The sequence below is a fragment of the Caloenas nicobarica genome, chromosome 6, assembly GCF_036013445.1.
Source record: "Caloenas nicobarica isolate bCalNic1 chromosome 6, bCalNic1.hap1, whole genome shotgun sequence".
Taxonomy (NCBI): Eukaryota; Metazoa; Chordata; class Aves; order Columbiformes; family Columbidae; genus Caloenas; species Caloenas nicobarica.
This window is the reverse complement of record NC_088250.1, coordinates 11,111,061-11,125,245: the sequence shown is the minus strand read 5'-3', so window position 1 is coordinate 11,125,245 and position 14,185 is coordinate 11,111,061. Positions and strand designations below refer to the sequence as shown.

Here is a 14,185-nt window from a genome sequence, read left to right as displayed (position 1 = left end):
ACTGAAATTTAAAAAAAAACCCCACCCACAAACAAAACAAACAAACAAAACCAAAAACCACCCAACACATTATAGTTCTTTTACAGACAGAAAGAGTATTTCTGCAGGACTCGAAGACAATATCTAAATAGAGATTTAGTATTATAATGCAAATACTGAAAAAAAAATTGTTTATTTAAAGCAAGGACCATGACATCCCTAAGTATGTTCATTTTAGCATAGTTAACAGAGCACAATAATTAAGACCGGTGATGAATTTAGCTATCTAGACAACTGGAAACTCTAATATCATTGCTTATATGGTTAGGTAAGTGTGTATGGGATCCAGGTCTGCAGTGCATGAGTTTTTTCATTAGAAACAAGACATTTCGAAATAAAATAACTTAATAAGAAGTACTTGGCAGTAACCATTCATCCTTGTGAAAGACTCTCCATTTTTGCTTTTCATATGGACAGAAATGAGTTTTGTAATTTTTTCTTATCACCACTCCCTAGCAATTATTGTCAACCACTGAATTAATAAAATACCACTCTTGGGAAGTAAAAAAGCAATTCCAAAAGACAACCCAAGTGTTGCTGAGCTTGTTTGGTGTTGCAGAGCCTCATATCTCTGTTCCAGGCACCGAAGATCAGCTGTTGGTTTGTTGTTGTTGGTTGTTTTTGTGGTCATCACAAACAAATTCTTCTGCCATTTCTGGGCTTGAACCAGCCATTAATAGTTTAATTCCTGATGCATACATGCACATACCCCCACAGGGCTCTTTTTGTTGCAGGTTTTTCTGCTTTCCTTGGTGATATGTATATGCATTTGATTATTCCTCTTTTCTGAAGTGAATGAGATATTGCAAGTGTTGCAGGCCATGGTGATTGACTGCCCACATAAGCACACTAGGGGATTCTCATTGTATTAAAGATATACTAATCTTTTCAGCCTACTAGGCTTCTGAGAAGTGAATATATCTCCACAGAGGTCTTGCACACTAATGATTTTTAAGAAACCTCCAAGAACCATGTGCTGTAATGTCAATTTTGCAGTACCATAAAATCTCAGCATTACCTGTTGCCAGCAAATAGCAAGAAAATCTTGTCCACCCCAACCCCAAACTTCCCACAGACTTGTACCAAGAGAGAAGTGCAGAAAGGTAATTAAAGAGGCAGAAGGAAGCACAGTGAAGTTGTTCCTAGCAATTCATACTGTTTACATAACTGAGAAACAAATCCCACATCTTTGGCAACACATAGGTCGCATGGTTCAGTGGCCAGCCCTGAAGGAAATGCCACTCTAAAAACCTTAAAATATCTTAAAAGTGGGTGGAACTGTCAGTGTGTTGGAGGACAGGCTAGGAGTTCAAATTATCTTGACAAACTGGAGATATAGTCTGAAAAAAAGAAAAAAAAGTATTATGTTGATCAGGTTGGACAAGCATAAGTCCTTATTTATGTGGCTGATTATTCATAAGTATGGAAGGGAAAGAAGCTGATTTGGTAGCACTTCTGCAGGACAGAATATTGGAGTTGTTACAGATCTGAAGAAGCTAAACATGAATCAACAGTGTCCTTCTGTTGAATAATAAAAAAGAAAACATCTCAAATGCCATTCTGGGGTGACTGTACAGAACTATATCTTGTGGAAGAAACATGGAATAGTTCTGCTACTGCAGTCAGCAGCATTCCTGACTTGAAGTGCTGGCTCTGCCCAGCTGTAGGCACTGCACAAACACCACCGGGTAACTGAAGAAACTGCAGACTGGAACAGGGATGTATGTCTAGAACACATCATGTAAGAAAGGACTGAAAGAGCCAGGATTTGATTAACCGGAAAAGATGAAGATTGAGGAAGAAAGCACTAGCTGGCTTCGAATGAGTAAAGTACTTCTGGGAAGGAGAGGGAAGGAATCTGTCTCTGGTACACAGGACAAAAATAATGGACTAAAGCTGTGGTAAAGAAGGTTAAAATACGACAAGCAAACCTTTTTTTCTAAGGGTAGTTTGTCCTGAAATGCATTATCAGAGAGGGTAGTCAAATTTCCATTTTTAAAAACATGGTAGGCAAACATATCGGAAATGACAAGGCTGAAGCTGATTGAGTCTGGGGTCAGGAGATGAGCAGCCCTTCCAAAGGAATTGTACTTCCATGTCCTTTTTCATTTGCTCAGGTATACGCTGACTATGAAAGCAACCCACAGCTACGCCAAGCGATTGAGTTTGCATGCCGCCAGTTCTACATTCTGCATCGCAAGCCCTTTATCCTGCAGCTCTTTGCAAGTGTGGCCCCTCTTCTGGAGTTCCCTGTGAGTAACAGCCGTTCCCTAGTCTCAGCCTGGGGGAGCCCGTGTTTGCAGGCGGCCCCCATCAGAGATCACCAAAAGAATCAACTGAAGCAGCAGCAGCATGGCTCTTACTGAACACACACTTACTGCACTTGGTGCTGTGCAGAACCATTTCTTGAACTCCTTTTCTGCGTCCTTCTGTTCATCAGTTGATTGAGCAGGATGCTGAGATAACGGGCCGCTGGTATCCAGGGTAGTAAATGAGGTCTCACTTTAAATTTCTGTGTATAACGCAAATGCAAATCCCTTCTTAGAATCCAACAGCAGGAATTAAAAGCTTAATGCCAAGTTTTAGTACATGTAAACTATAAGACTGGATTAGCCATGTTTTGAAAAATTACTATTTTTTAACATTTTGTTGAGTTAAAGCAAGTTAATGGAAGTTAAGTTGAAGTGAGACTGCCAAATCTAACTGCACATATACTGTAAGCACACACATCTTTCTCCTTCACAGGACAGCAAAGATCTGCTCTTTCTGTGTGTAGTTTTCAGATCAAGCTTCCACTGTAGCATTAATCCTGAGTCAGGGAAGGCTTATTGTTTGATAGCAGTGAGTCCTTGAACTCCATGTGGTCCCTTTGTCAAAAAACAAGGTTGCCCACACCTCCAGATAAAGATTCCTGGGATGCACACAGGCCCTCAGAAAATCAACCACAAATGTCTGTTGTTGAAACAGGATGCTACAAACAATGGAAGCAGCAAAGGCGTGTCAGCTCAGTGCCTGTTTGACCTGCTGCAGTCTTTAGAAGGAGATACTCCAGATATTTTGGACATCTTAGAGCTGGTGAAAGCAGAAAAGCCTCTCAAGTCATTAGGTAAGAGCAAAGCAGCCTTTATTCAATAATTCTGGTTTCTTGTTTATTGATTCAACAGGCATTTGATGCAGCACGATTTGTTCAGGGCCCTTTTCTTCTCCCAGAATGCAGTCATACCTGTTTCTTATGCCTCATGAGGCTTTTAAAGTTGGCTTTATCACTGCCATTTATTTTATTCCAAAGCTACTTTTCCTGCATTGAGCCTGCTAGTCTGAGACTAGCCCCTGGCATTATGAATTTTATCATGTGTGAGTGAAGAATAAAGATGCCTAATAAACTGTATCATGCTGACAAGATCAGTGTCTCCTCTGCTCTGTGTGGGCAGGAAACAAAAGCATCCTCTCCCCATGGGCAGACTATGACTCGTAAATGATGAATGCCATTCAGATATTCAACAATGCTGAGTTCTGGGGCGGTGTTGATTTATCATAAAGCAGAATATATACAGCTGTGTGATGTATCCAGGACAGTATGACTCTTGATAGTTATCCATGAAGTGCAGCATTTAAGAATTTGGATGCTTTGTGATTTGCAGGGAAGTAATTTTTGCTGATTTTTATACGGTTCTTCAACTTATTTTCCAAACTTGTGCTTCCATTAAATAATCCTGATTTTGATGAACTTTGAATCCTGTCCAGCCTTAAGAGTTCAAGCTTTGTTGCATACTGGGATTTTATGATGCTGCACAATTATATCACAAGTTATATTATAAAATGGTACAGAAACTGAAGATACTTCTTCCTCTCTGTGGACTGTAGTAAACATTTCTGTAAAATCTTTGAGTTTTCTGTGGAGGATTATTCAAAGGCATCTCTGAAAATTCCCAAGTGTCTGTTGATGATGCAACTGTAGATTAATATGTTTTGTGGCTAGTGTTATCCATATGGAGATCAGAATTATCTAAAACATCTGACTTCCAAGTTCCATTGTTCAAAGTGATTTACATGCTTTGGGACCTTAACTTTAACTTAGGCTCCTGTATTAAAAAAGTCACTTCTGAAAATGGGACTATAGTTGTATTACAAATATTATTCTTTGGATACTTCAGTTTCTTGGTGCCTGGCACTACTTGTCCCCAAAGTAATATTTGTAATATGGGATTTAGATGCTTTTGAAAACTTTTTCTCAAATCACTAGCAAAACAGACTCACTTTTGTGCCTGCACCCATGTGTCTACCAGTATAGAAGTGGCTTGATTTTTTAGAAGTAAAACTATCTTCTGCCATCAGTGGTGTATCAGCATCATTTTTAGTGAGGTGGAAACATCTAGGGAAAAGCGAAGCAAGCATAAAAATTGTCATGAAGTTGACATGTGTCCTTGTTGTGTATGAGCTTAAGATTTCGCTTGTGATGGGTGATGTTTGAAACGGGATTCCAGTAGCAGCTGTAGACCTTACAGCAGTGATTTGACCTACTGAGAACTGTTTCTCACGTATTGAGTTCTTGGATGACAGGGTGCAGGGGGGAGTGCAGCATATGTTTCTTTTATATACCCACATTTTGTCAAAAATCAAGGGCCTATTGGGGATTGTTAACATGAGAAGCAAGCAACTGAAGAGGGGAAAAGGAAGGACTGTGCTAGCTCCATTCATATTCAGTATGTTTGTGTGATAGTCTTTTCATATTGCTTTACTCCCTCAGACTTCTGCTATGGGAATGAAGACTTGACCTTTTCAATCAGTGAAGCCATCAAGCTGTGTGTGACAGTGGTGGCCTATGCTCCTGAATCATTCAGAAGGTGCTAATCTGTTTTCTTGCTTTGCGTGGACTCAGAAAAGGCACAAAAGCTGCATATGTCTTGGAAAAGCAAGGCTAGAAATGGAGGCAGAGGATATAGAAGTGCATCACAAGCATGGGGCTTCTCTATGAGGCCAAGCCTCTGCCTGTTGATACCATTCCCGGGCCACCAGCTCCAAATCCTGCTGGCTGCAGCGCTAAGCTGGATGGCAGCCTGAGCAGCAGAACATAAGCTGTATTTCCAAGTGGGGATCACACGGTGTCCTGCAGGTTTCTGTTGGCAGAGGGAACTGGAGGGGGAGAAATAGGCAGATGGAAAGAACAGGAAGATACAGGGAGAGGAGAGGCAAACTACTAAAGCAAAAAGGTTAGTTTCCAAGAGGGAACCATGGAAAAAAGGAGCCTTTGGAAGGGAAAACGATTGTCTGCAAATGGATGATACCCAGAATTCTGGGTTGTTTTTATTATTATTGTTTCATGTATTAGGTAATTTTCTCTCTGATGTCCCTGATCCAAGAGTTTCTTTGGCCCAGGATTGCTTATCTAGTGAGATGCAATAAAATCACAAGGCTAGTGAGAGATCCGGGGGTCTTCAGATAGAAACTTAAGCCTCCATCTGATGTGAGTTTCAGGACTGACAAAATAAAACAGACCAAATATTGGTTATTTTTCCAGCCTCCAGATGCTGATGGTCCTGGAAGCACTGGTTCCCTGTTACTTGCAGAAACTGAAACGACAAACCTCTCAAGCGGAGACTGCGACAGCAGCTCGTGAGGAGATCGCTGCTATGGCTGCCCTTGCCACCTCTTTGCAGGCCCTCTTGTACAGTGTAGAAGTTCTCACCAGGTAATCCACATGGTTCAAAGGTCTGAGCCTGCGTTTGGTTATCACTGTGGGGAGAGGGAATGCACAGGAGGTCATCACAATATGCAGCGAAGCTTCAATAATGGTTGAGTTCTAGACATGGTAAAATTAGTGCCAAATTTCACCAGATCACAAGCAGAATTTCAGTGCATTTGTTAGATTTAGTCTTTAGTGTGCTATTCACCTTCTCTTTGCCAGGCCTATGACAGCCCCACAGATGAGTCGATGTGACCAAGGCCATAAAGGGACCACAGCAGCAAACCACACCATGTCAGCAGGTGTTAACACCAGGTAAGTCACTGGTGGGCTTTTCTTTCTTTCTTATTTTTCTGAACAGCTTTTTTTTTTTTTAATTTTCGAGTAAGGTAACATCTCATTGCTCAGAATGCTTAGACAGCTGAGGAAGTGCTCTCAGTACTGTGAACAAAAATAGTCAGATAAAAAGAGCGCATAGCCCAGGGCTGCATTTCTGACAATAACCAAAATCCCCAAGACTAGAATTTCTAGTGTAAAATCATGTGACTAAATAGAAGACCAAGAATATCGAAATTGAAGATACCCATTCTAAATGTCTTTTTTCTTTGTTTTTCTTTTCACACTCTAGCAGTATACTGACAAAGTAGCTATGTCCATCAGTTCTCTGCTTTGTTTCCTTCTGAGTCCACTGTCAAAGCGACCACTGGGCAGAGCACACCTGGACAGCAGAAAGGTCAGATCCTTCTGGCCTTGTTCTGAGAGACTGAACAACAGTATGAGCTCCAACTGTATGTCAGTTGAGACTTGCAGAGACTGGCATCTCCTCTAGATTTCTTTTCTTCCCTTTCCAGTTTCCTTTAACTTTTCCTACAGTCTCTTTCTATCACGTTTACATCCACATTGGTCTGGAGGGGTTTTTTAATTTTTTTTTCAGTTACGGATAGCAAAGGAGTGCATGGCAGAGAATTTGAAAGGGAAGAATGTCTGGGAATATTTTTGTCCTTCTTAAAACAAAACAAACCCCACAAACAAACACACACACACAAAAACCTCCTTCACACAGAAGAGGGAAGTAAGGAAGGAGATGGCACCAGCAGACAGTAATCCTGCACCTTGGGCATGTTGACCATACCAGTTATGTTGCTGCAAATTAGACAGGGCCACTGGACAATTTAGTCAGTCATAGAGCAAAGACTTAAGAAATCTTGTTACAAAATCCACCCACAAGCATTTGGGATTATGAAGGTTTTCTTTGCAATACTGGTTACTCTTCTGGACTGCCCTGCCTTCTCCCAGCCAGGTTATGCCTTACTGTGCTTAAAATCTGAGTGTTTGCGCTGACCTGGAAAGGGAATTCTCCCCTAGCACAAACTGGAGTAGCTGCTCTTCCAGAGCAGAGTGTTTCCTCTGGATTTCTCTTTTGTCTGTAACAGCTGATAGCACGTCTGTGCACAGCCAGTGGTCTAGTACGATACTGTATAGGCCTGTAAATCACCAACACCCTTCTGGCAAGGCATGCTTTCCGAGTTATTCTGTCGTCTTTTGTACTGAAGGGAGGTAGAAATCACTCTCTGCATGGATCATCAAAGGACTGTTATGCCTATTTATAGATATGTATTGTACACATCTTGGTTGGTAACTCCTGCATCAATGTGTTATTCTTTAAGATCGATTCAGGCATGGATTAAACACAGCTTTGACTTTCAATCCCAGATCTGAGAAGCAGATAAACCCCTTCACACTCAAGTCTGAAGTGTATTTATGCCATTTACTTCCATTGCAAGATTGCCCAGTGTAAGGAAAATAAGGTGTAATGGAAAATAGTGCTTTATTGTTTGTCTGCTGATTTTGGAGAGCAGTTAATATGCATCTGCTGACAGGCAATATAAAGACTCCTGATGCTGTGTGACTCAGACAGCTTGGTTTACATTTCCAGATCTTTCTGATTATCAAACATTTAGTCTTCAATCCAAAATATTTTTGCACTGCTCCAGGTTTCCTGCCCTTATTTCTTGTGTTGTGTTATCAGTGCAACAGACATCTGCTAGCAACAGCAGGAGTCTCATGATGGTAGAATGCTCGCTGCTCCAGCCTTGGACATGTTAGCCAAGCAGTGCAGCATTTGTTAATGCTTTCTCAACAAGAAGTGGCAAGAAAAAATTACAATAAAGCAAAAAACCACACAGAGGTGAGCTCTGGCTTCATGAAACAGACCAAGCACTGGGGTGAAAATCAGTTAGAGAAATTGCTTGGAAAAGGGCTATTGTTTTTAAGCTTGAATTCTTCCTTTCGTAACAAGGGCAATAGCTATAGGAATCTGTTGTTTGCTGCTAGTTGTCAGGTAAAGGCCATTCAATGTGGTCACCAACTATGTGTAGCCATTGTTCCAGTGACACAAGATACCATCCTGCCCATGGCAAGTATACCTCTGGGCTACAGCAGTTTCATGTTCTTTCAGAAAGGCACAGTTTAGGCACTACTAAGTTGCTGTTCACAACTGCATTATTTCTGTTTTTCCAGGTACCCAGAGCAGGGAGCCAAACTGCACTTTATCAGGTATGGTAAAATCTTCACCCAGTCTTCCCTGACATGTGATGAACTGTTCCCCAGCAGTTTCCATGTTCACTGGGTGTCACCCACTGTTGCTGTGACAAGCAGCCTTTCTTCAGGGGAGGGTCATGAAGGATGGTTCATATAGAAATTATTTACATTTTTAACAAGACTTTGCAGGTCCTAATTTCCTTTTTTTTTTTTTAATTGCAGATGAAACTATCTTTCTTTTCAATTGCAGCAGAAAGCACCTGTTGAAAAAAAAAATTGGAGAGGTGGTTGTAGTCTATCCTTGCTGTTCCACTGCATATAACATTTCCCGCTTTTGCTCATTTTACATTTTCCAGGGAGAACCTTCACTTACTGGAGGAGGGCCAGGGTCTTCCCCGAGAGGAGCTGGATGAACGAATTGCCAGAGAGGAGTTCAGGAGACCACGGGAGTCATTGCTGAATATCTGCACAGAGTTTTACAAGCACTGTGGTCCAAGGCTGAAGATTCTGCAGAATCTGGCTGGTGAGCCCCGAGTGACTTCTCTGGAGCTGCTGGATGTGAAGTCCCACATGAGGTATTACACAGGCATTTTTTACTTGTCATTTCAGGGGGATTCCTTTCTTTTAGCTCTTAATTTTTCATAATGGCAGACGGAATCACTTTTTGGTAGTGTAGTTGCATGTTCCTGTCTGAAACATGCAGAGCTTGTTTCGAATGTTCCTCAGATTGTACCTGATGTTGCTTGTGTATAAGGAAGGTCTCGTATGCTCTCCTCTGGTCTCATTCAGACCCCCATCTCCAGGGGATGAAATAGCTCCATGGAAGCCCCTCTGATACATCAGAATAATTTGCCATGAGGAGCAGAGCTGGTAAGTCTGCCTCTGCAAGGCAAGGAGTGGAGAAGCTGCCTAGCTGGCTGAATATGACCCTTATCCTCTCCTGTGACACTGTGCGTCAGAAGCAGCCGCTAACAAGCAAGAAAGGCAGAGCAACCACTGCACTGTATTGCAGAAATGCCTGAAATATGGGGGAGGATGGGGCAGAAGGCATTTACAGGACCACCACCTTGGAGGCGTGATCCAGCAGGTGCACAAGTCTTTTGTTAAGGTGCAGCACTGAGCTCAGCTCGCTGGTGGGGTATTCGCTGCAAACTTTGTATTTGACATTAATTTAGGTCTTGTTTAACAAATATCCTGAATTCCTTTGGGAGTTGGGAGGTGGTTTTTGTTCAGTTTGTGTGTTTGCATATGAATTCACTGTTGCTGTTCCTCCCTCTAGCAAATGTTTAATAATTTTTAAACAAGAGATGTCATTCTTATGTTTGCTTGGCTGCAAACTGAAAACCTGATGGCCATGGCTGCTTTTGCAGTGCCACCTATACATTTTTTGCAAGGGACAAAAGCCTCAGAAATCAGTACATCTGTTTAGCTGCATTACAAACTTTGTGACTTTTAGCAATAGAAGCCTGAGATAAGAACTTTAATCTCATGTTAGAAACAAAGCTGAGATTCTCAGGACAGATTATGTCCTTGGTTAGACATGTTGGGGTTTTCTAATGAATTCAATGGGAGTGAGGAACATGTGTCTCATGAATGAACTTCATTTAGTGCAGTAAAATAAGGTGCTTGCTTCTTTTTACTATCCCAGTCTTAGATTTGTATGTAACACAAGAATGCTCTAGTTTACTACCCAGAAGTATTTCAGTTTAACAGTAGTGTGGGAACTTAATTTATATATGTTTTTATATTCCAGAGTAGATGAGTTTAATTGTTCTTAAACTATTTCATAATGTATCCCTCAAAGTACAAGTTTGACAAACTTAAATCCATATGTACAGAAGGTGTCAGTGGTATATTTTCTGCAAAGATACTTTACTGTGAGAAGATTTCTGTGAAGCAGAGTGACAGTACACAGTAGTAACTGGCATATACTGCATTCTTTTAAAGAGATAATGTCTTCCATGGTCAAAGGTTACAGCAGTAAAACTAAGGGACTGATCTGCAGAAGATAATGAATTGTGCTCTGATTCTCTTATGTTTCCTTGAAAGCGCTAGAAATAACTGCTTTATTGGGGCTGGAACCTGAATTGCCTTATCATAGTTAGCCCTAAATAAAAGTGAACATAATTTTGATTCTTACATCAATTCATTTCATAAGTATCAGTGAAATGACTGACAGGATTTAACTGCTGTAGGAAAAAAAACTTAGTTCTAAGTAGAGGGCAGATTTAACAGAATGTGATGTGACAGCTGTGGTCTTGAGAGGCCGACAGATGACATTTCAGAGACTTCAGAAAACAAGATAATATGCTAGTCACTTCAGACAGGATTCATCTCACTCAATTCTAGCCATTTAAAAGTTTAGTCTGCAAAGTTATAAAGATCTTTTTGGACCCAATGAAAAAGGAGAGGCACATCCAATGAGCTGTTTATCCCGGTATTTCAGGAAGATAAGAATTTCCCTGGTTGCTTATTTCTGCATGAACAGAGCTGAAAGATTAATTGAGGTTGACATCTCAGGTTGGACGAGATGGATCTCACGCTTCATAATGCATAAGAAGGTTTTCATATACCATTATGTGCCACTGATATTGTATTGCCAGAAAGAAGCATAATTGTATGATAATTTACATTTCACAGCATTTAAGAAAACAGACAGATAGTAGAACAAAGTAGTGGTAAAAAATAATAATGAAGAAATACTGGATAAAGAAACACTTTCATAGCACTTTTGGTTAATCTGAGGAACTTGTTGGCCTTGATATTGCTAAGCAGATTTTAAAGAGAATAGAAATATATTCCATTAGTTGAAAGCATTTCAGAAACCTCCACAATACGAATAGGATTGTACTGTAGTCATCCCCTACAAAGTCTATTGATGTTTCAGGGAGTATACAGGTTTCTGTCCCTTTTATTAGGAGATATAGCTTTATGACTTGTCTTTGTCTACCACAAATATTCAAGTATTTCAGCAGGTCATTGTCAAACTGCAAGTGTAAGTTAAATGTTGCCATGGTATTTCACAGTCAATACAGAAAATGCCACTGGCAAGGCCATATAGGAGGGTTAGAAGAAGCAGCAGCAACACAATCTGTAGAGGTGTTGGGAGAAACAAATCAAAGCTGCAAGGAGTAATCATTCAAAGCACATGTTGTGTAAACCTGTGGGATGGCACATTATTTTTAAAAATTAGCACCTGAAAATTGCACAGTGAGACCTCTTAAAGTGATGACACTGAAAAACAAGCACAAAACCAAACCAAATCACTCATTAGTTGACATACAGGGGATGTCAGGTCTGTGTTTCACAGGCATTTGCAATGTTGTCATCTTAGTAACAGCTTGGGTACTTTGTTTTTGGCTACACAAACTGTGATTCCTGATGTTCCTTTGGTGCATTTAATATCAATGTAAAAATATTCCTAAGACCATTCGCATGTACATAAATATATACAGTGATTCCAGCAAAATAATTTTAAGAAACCAGGAACTGTAGTATCAGATCTAAGAGTTTAAATATCAGCACATTTGACTTTTGCATCTTTTTCTTTTTACCAGGCTACCAAAGATTGATCTGTTAGTTCATTGGCATGTGTGGAGAATTGCAAGTTGCATTTGATTTTCCTCTTAATAAACCCTTATTTTAGACTGGCAGAAATTGCACATTCCCTGCTGAAACTGGCACCTTATGACACGCAGACAATGGAAAGCCGAGGTCTCCGGCGCTACATCATGGAGATGCTGCCCATCACTGACTGGACAGCTGAGGCGGTGAGACCTGCCCTTATCCTCATCTTAAAGAGATTGGATCGTATGTTCAATAAAATTCACAAGATGCCTACTTTGAGGTGAGCAGGTATAATGGAACCCCTCTGGGTTCCGTTTCTGATGTTTCAAGCCTTGAAGTGTGGGTATGTCATCTGACTAAAACTGTTGTGTTGCCTTGAACCTTTACAACATATCAGAAAATGAACAGATGTTTTTTATTTCTGTAAGTGTGCATTTATGTTGACATATTTGTTGTGTCCTCTGGTAGCAAGAGAAGAAATGCATAGTTATGAAGAACTACAGACAGAACCTCCAGAAATCACATTTTTCTTTCTCCAAAACAAGTCTTCAGATTCGTACCATCTCACTACCCTCTTTATTTATTTAGGTTGTGAGGCAAGGAGATTAATTTTATTTTTTAACAGAAAGTTAAACTGTAGCAAGAGTATTTCTAGCATGCCTTCTCATGAAAATAGTGTTATGTTCTCTGTAAAATTAAAAATAGTCAGGAGCTATGCAGCAGCTTCTGAATGCTCCTTAGTAATGGGAACAGAATTGCATCAATTGAGTCTAGTCAGCGGCTAGTGAAAGCCTGGTGCATCACATAGTATCATTATGGTACAGGCTTTGGCAACTTCAAGAAGTATTCAATATGGAGCATTCCTACCTCAGAGGCAGTGATACAAGTCCAGTCTGGATAGTACAAAATCTCAGCCCTGTGGATTGTCCAGTCATGTAAGTAAAAAGGGTCATTGGTGTCAGTCACCGCCATGGGCATATGTCCTCAACTGCTGGAGTCACTCACTTTGTTGGCAGTCTCAGCTGAGAAGCCAAATTATGTCAGAGAACATCAAAATTTAGGACTCAGACACAAACCTTTAGGTCCCAATGGGAATTGTATGTACCCAACTAAGATGGAGCAAATAACAGGGAGGTGATCTCTTCTTTCTGGCATCACTGTCTGTCACTTTTCTTTGGCTAACAATTTGCATTAAGAAACTTCTGCCTGTGTAGGGAATTTAGAGGCAGGAATTTTGTGCTTCTCCTTCCTGCTGGTTTGGTTCTTTGCCATGTCTTGCCTGCTTCTTGCTTATTCTTTCTTTTCTTGCTCATACTTTCTTCTGCCTCAAAGGCAGCTTAGGGGTCTTCCTGTTCCTGAAGATCTTTCCTGTTTGTGTAAGCTGAATGAATGCTCATAAGTTTAAATTCTCTTCATATTCTCTCTGTCTGTGCCTGTACTTATGCCTGGCTGAAATTGCTCCTCCGTACACAAAGGGACAGAGACAGCAAAGCCACAGGACCAAATACAGCAACTACATTAAAGTGTCACTGGGCCAAGAAGTTTCTTAGAGATGGGGCTGGGTGCCAGACCCCAGGGGCCATCCAGTGGGGTACTCACATCAGAATCTTACACGCTGCCTCCTGTGGGCACCCCACTCCAAACCCACTGTCTGATGGGAGTAGTATATGTGTAAGAACAAGTACAAACTACTGTTCTGGAGATCTACGAACAGTGGATGCTGAAAGATTAAATGTATGTTGGTCTGTATCAGAACTTACATAGTGAACACTTGATTCCCCAGTAGGGGAGCTTGACTAGGATATCATTTAGTCTTGAGCTAACAAGTTATGCAAGCCTTGCCTTTCTGTCCCCATAAGTCAGATGTTGACTCAAGAACTATAGTTACTACAAAGAGCCAGGCCCTGAGATGAAGGGTGTGAAGCACTTTGATGTTACCTGTGCTGTGTCTGCTTATGATTAGGAAGGACTCCACTCAGCATCTGTCACAAGCCCTAAAAGCTGCTTTGCAGAAAAAAGCAAAGTGTCAGGGAAGAAAGGATCCTGGAATGAAGGATTTTGGCGCTGGTAGAGAATGAATGAGCCCTCCTGCACAGGATGGGGAAGGCAAAGGTTGCACTGCTGGGCCAGTTTACATTTAGGACAGGCTGTGTTGAGGAGTCACACTGGCAGAGCAGACTGGACTGCAGAGTGCCTTATGGAGGGCACTCACAGCTGAACGGGTTTGCTCCTTTCAGCGAGCACATCCACAGGAGATGGAGGGGTGGCTCTCGGCTGGCAGCATGGCACAGCAGACCTTTCCCCGCACAGGCAGACCCGAGACAGTGGTCTGCTGGCTCCCTTTCATCCACTGGC

At 41.2% G+C, this 14,185-nt stretch overlaps 1 protein-coding gene across 3 annotated transcripts in view; it reads left to right on the top strand.

Moving 5' to 3' along the window:
* Nucleotides 1-14,185, top strand: part of UNC80 (unc-80 homolog, NALCN channel complex subunit) — a 127,270-nt gene that overhangs the window by 90,039 nt on the left and 23,046 nt on the right. For all 3 annotated transcript variants that reach the window (XM_065637635.1, XM_065637633.1, XM_065637634.1), the window contains 8 exons: nucleotides 2,157-2,291; nucleotides 3,007-3,145; nucleotides 4,787-4,883; nucleotides 5,558-5,728; nucleotides 5,945-6,037; nucleotides 8,243-8,278; nucleotides 8,620-8,838; nucleotides 11,910-12,110. In XM_065637635.1, coding sequence (XP_065493707.1) covers nucleotides 2,157-2,291; nucleotides 3,007-3,145; nucleotides 4,787-4,883; nucleotides 5,558-5,728; nucleotides 5,945-6,037; nucleotides 8,243-8,278; nucleotides 8,620-8,838; nucleotides 11,910-12,110 — 1,091 coding nt within the window. The remainder of the gene's footprint in view (nucleotides 1-2,156; nucleotides 2,292-3,006; nucleotides 3,146-4,786; nucleotides 4,884-5,557; nucleotides 5,729-5,944; nucleotides 6,038-8,242; nucleotides 8,279-8,619; nucleotides 8,839-11,909; nucleotides 12,111-14,185) is intronic.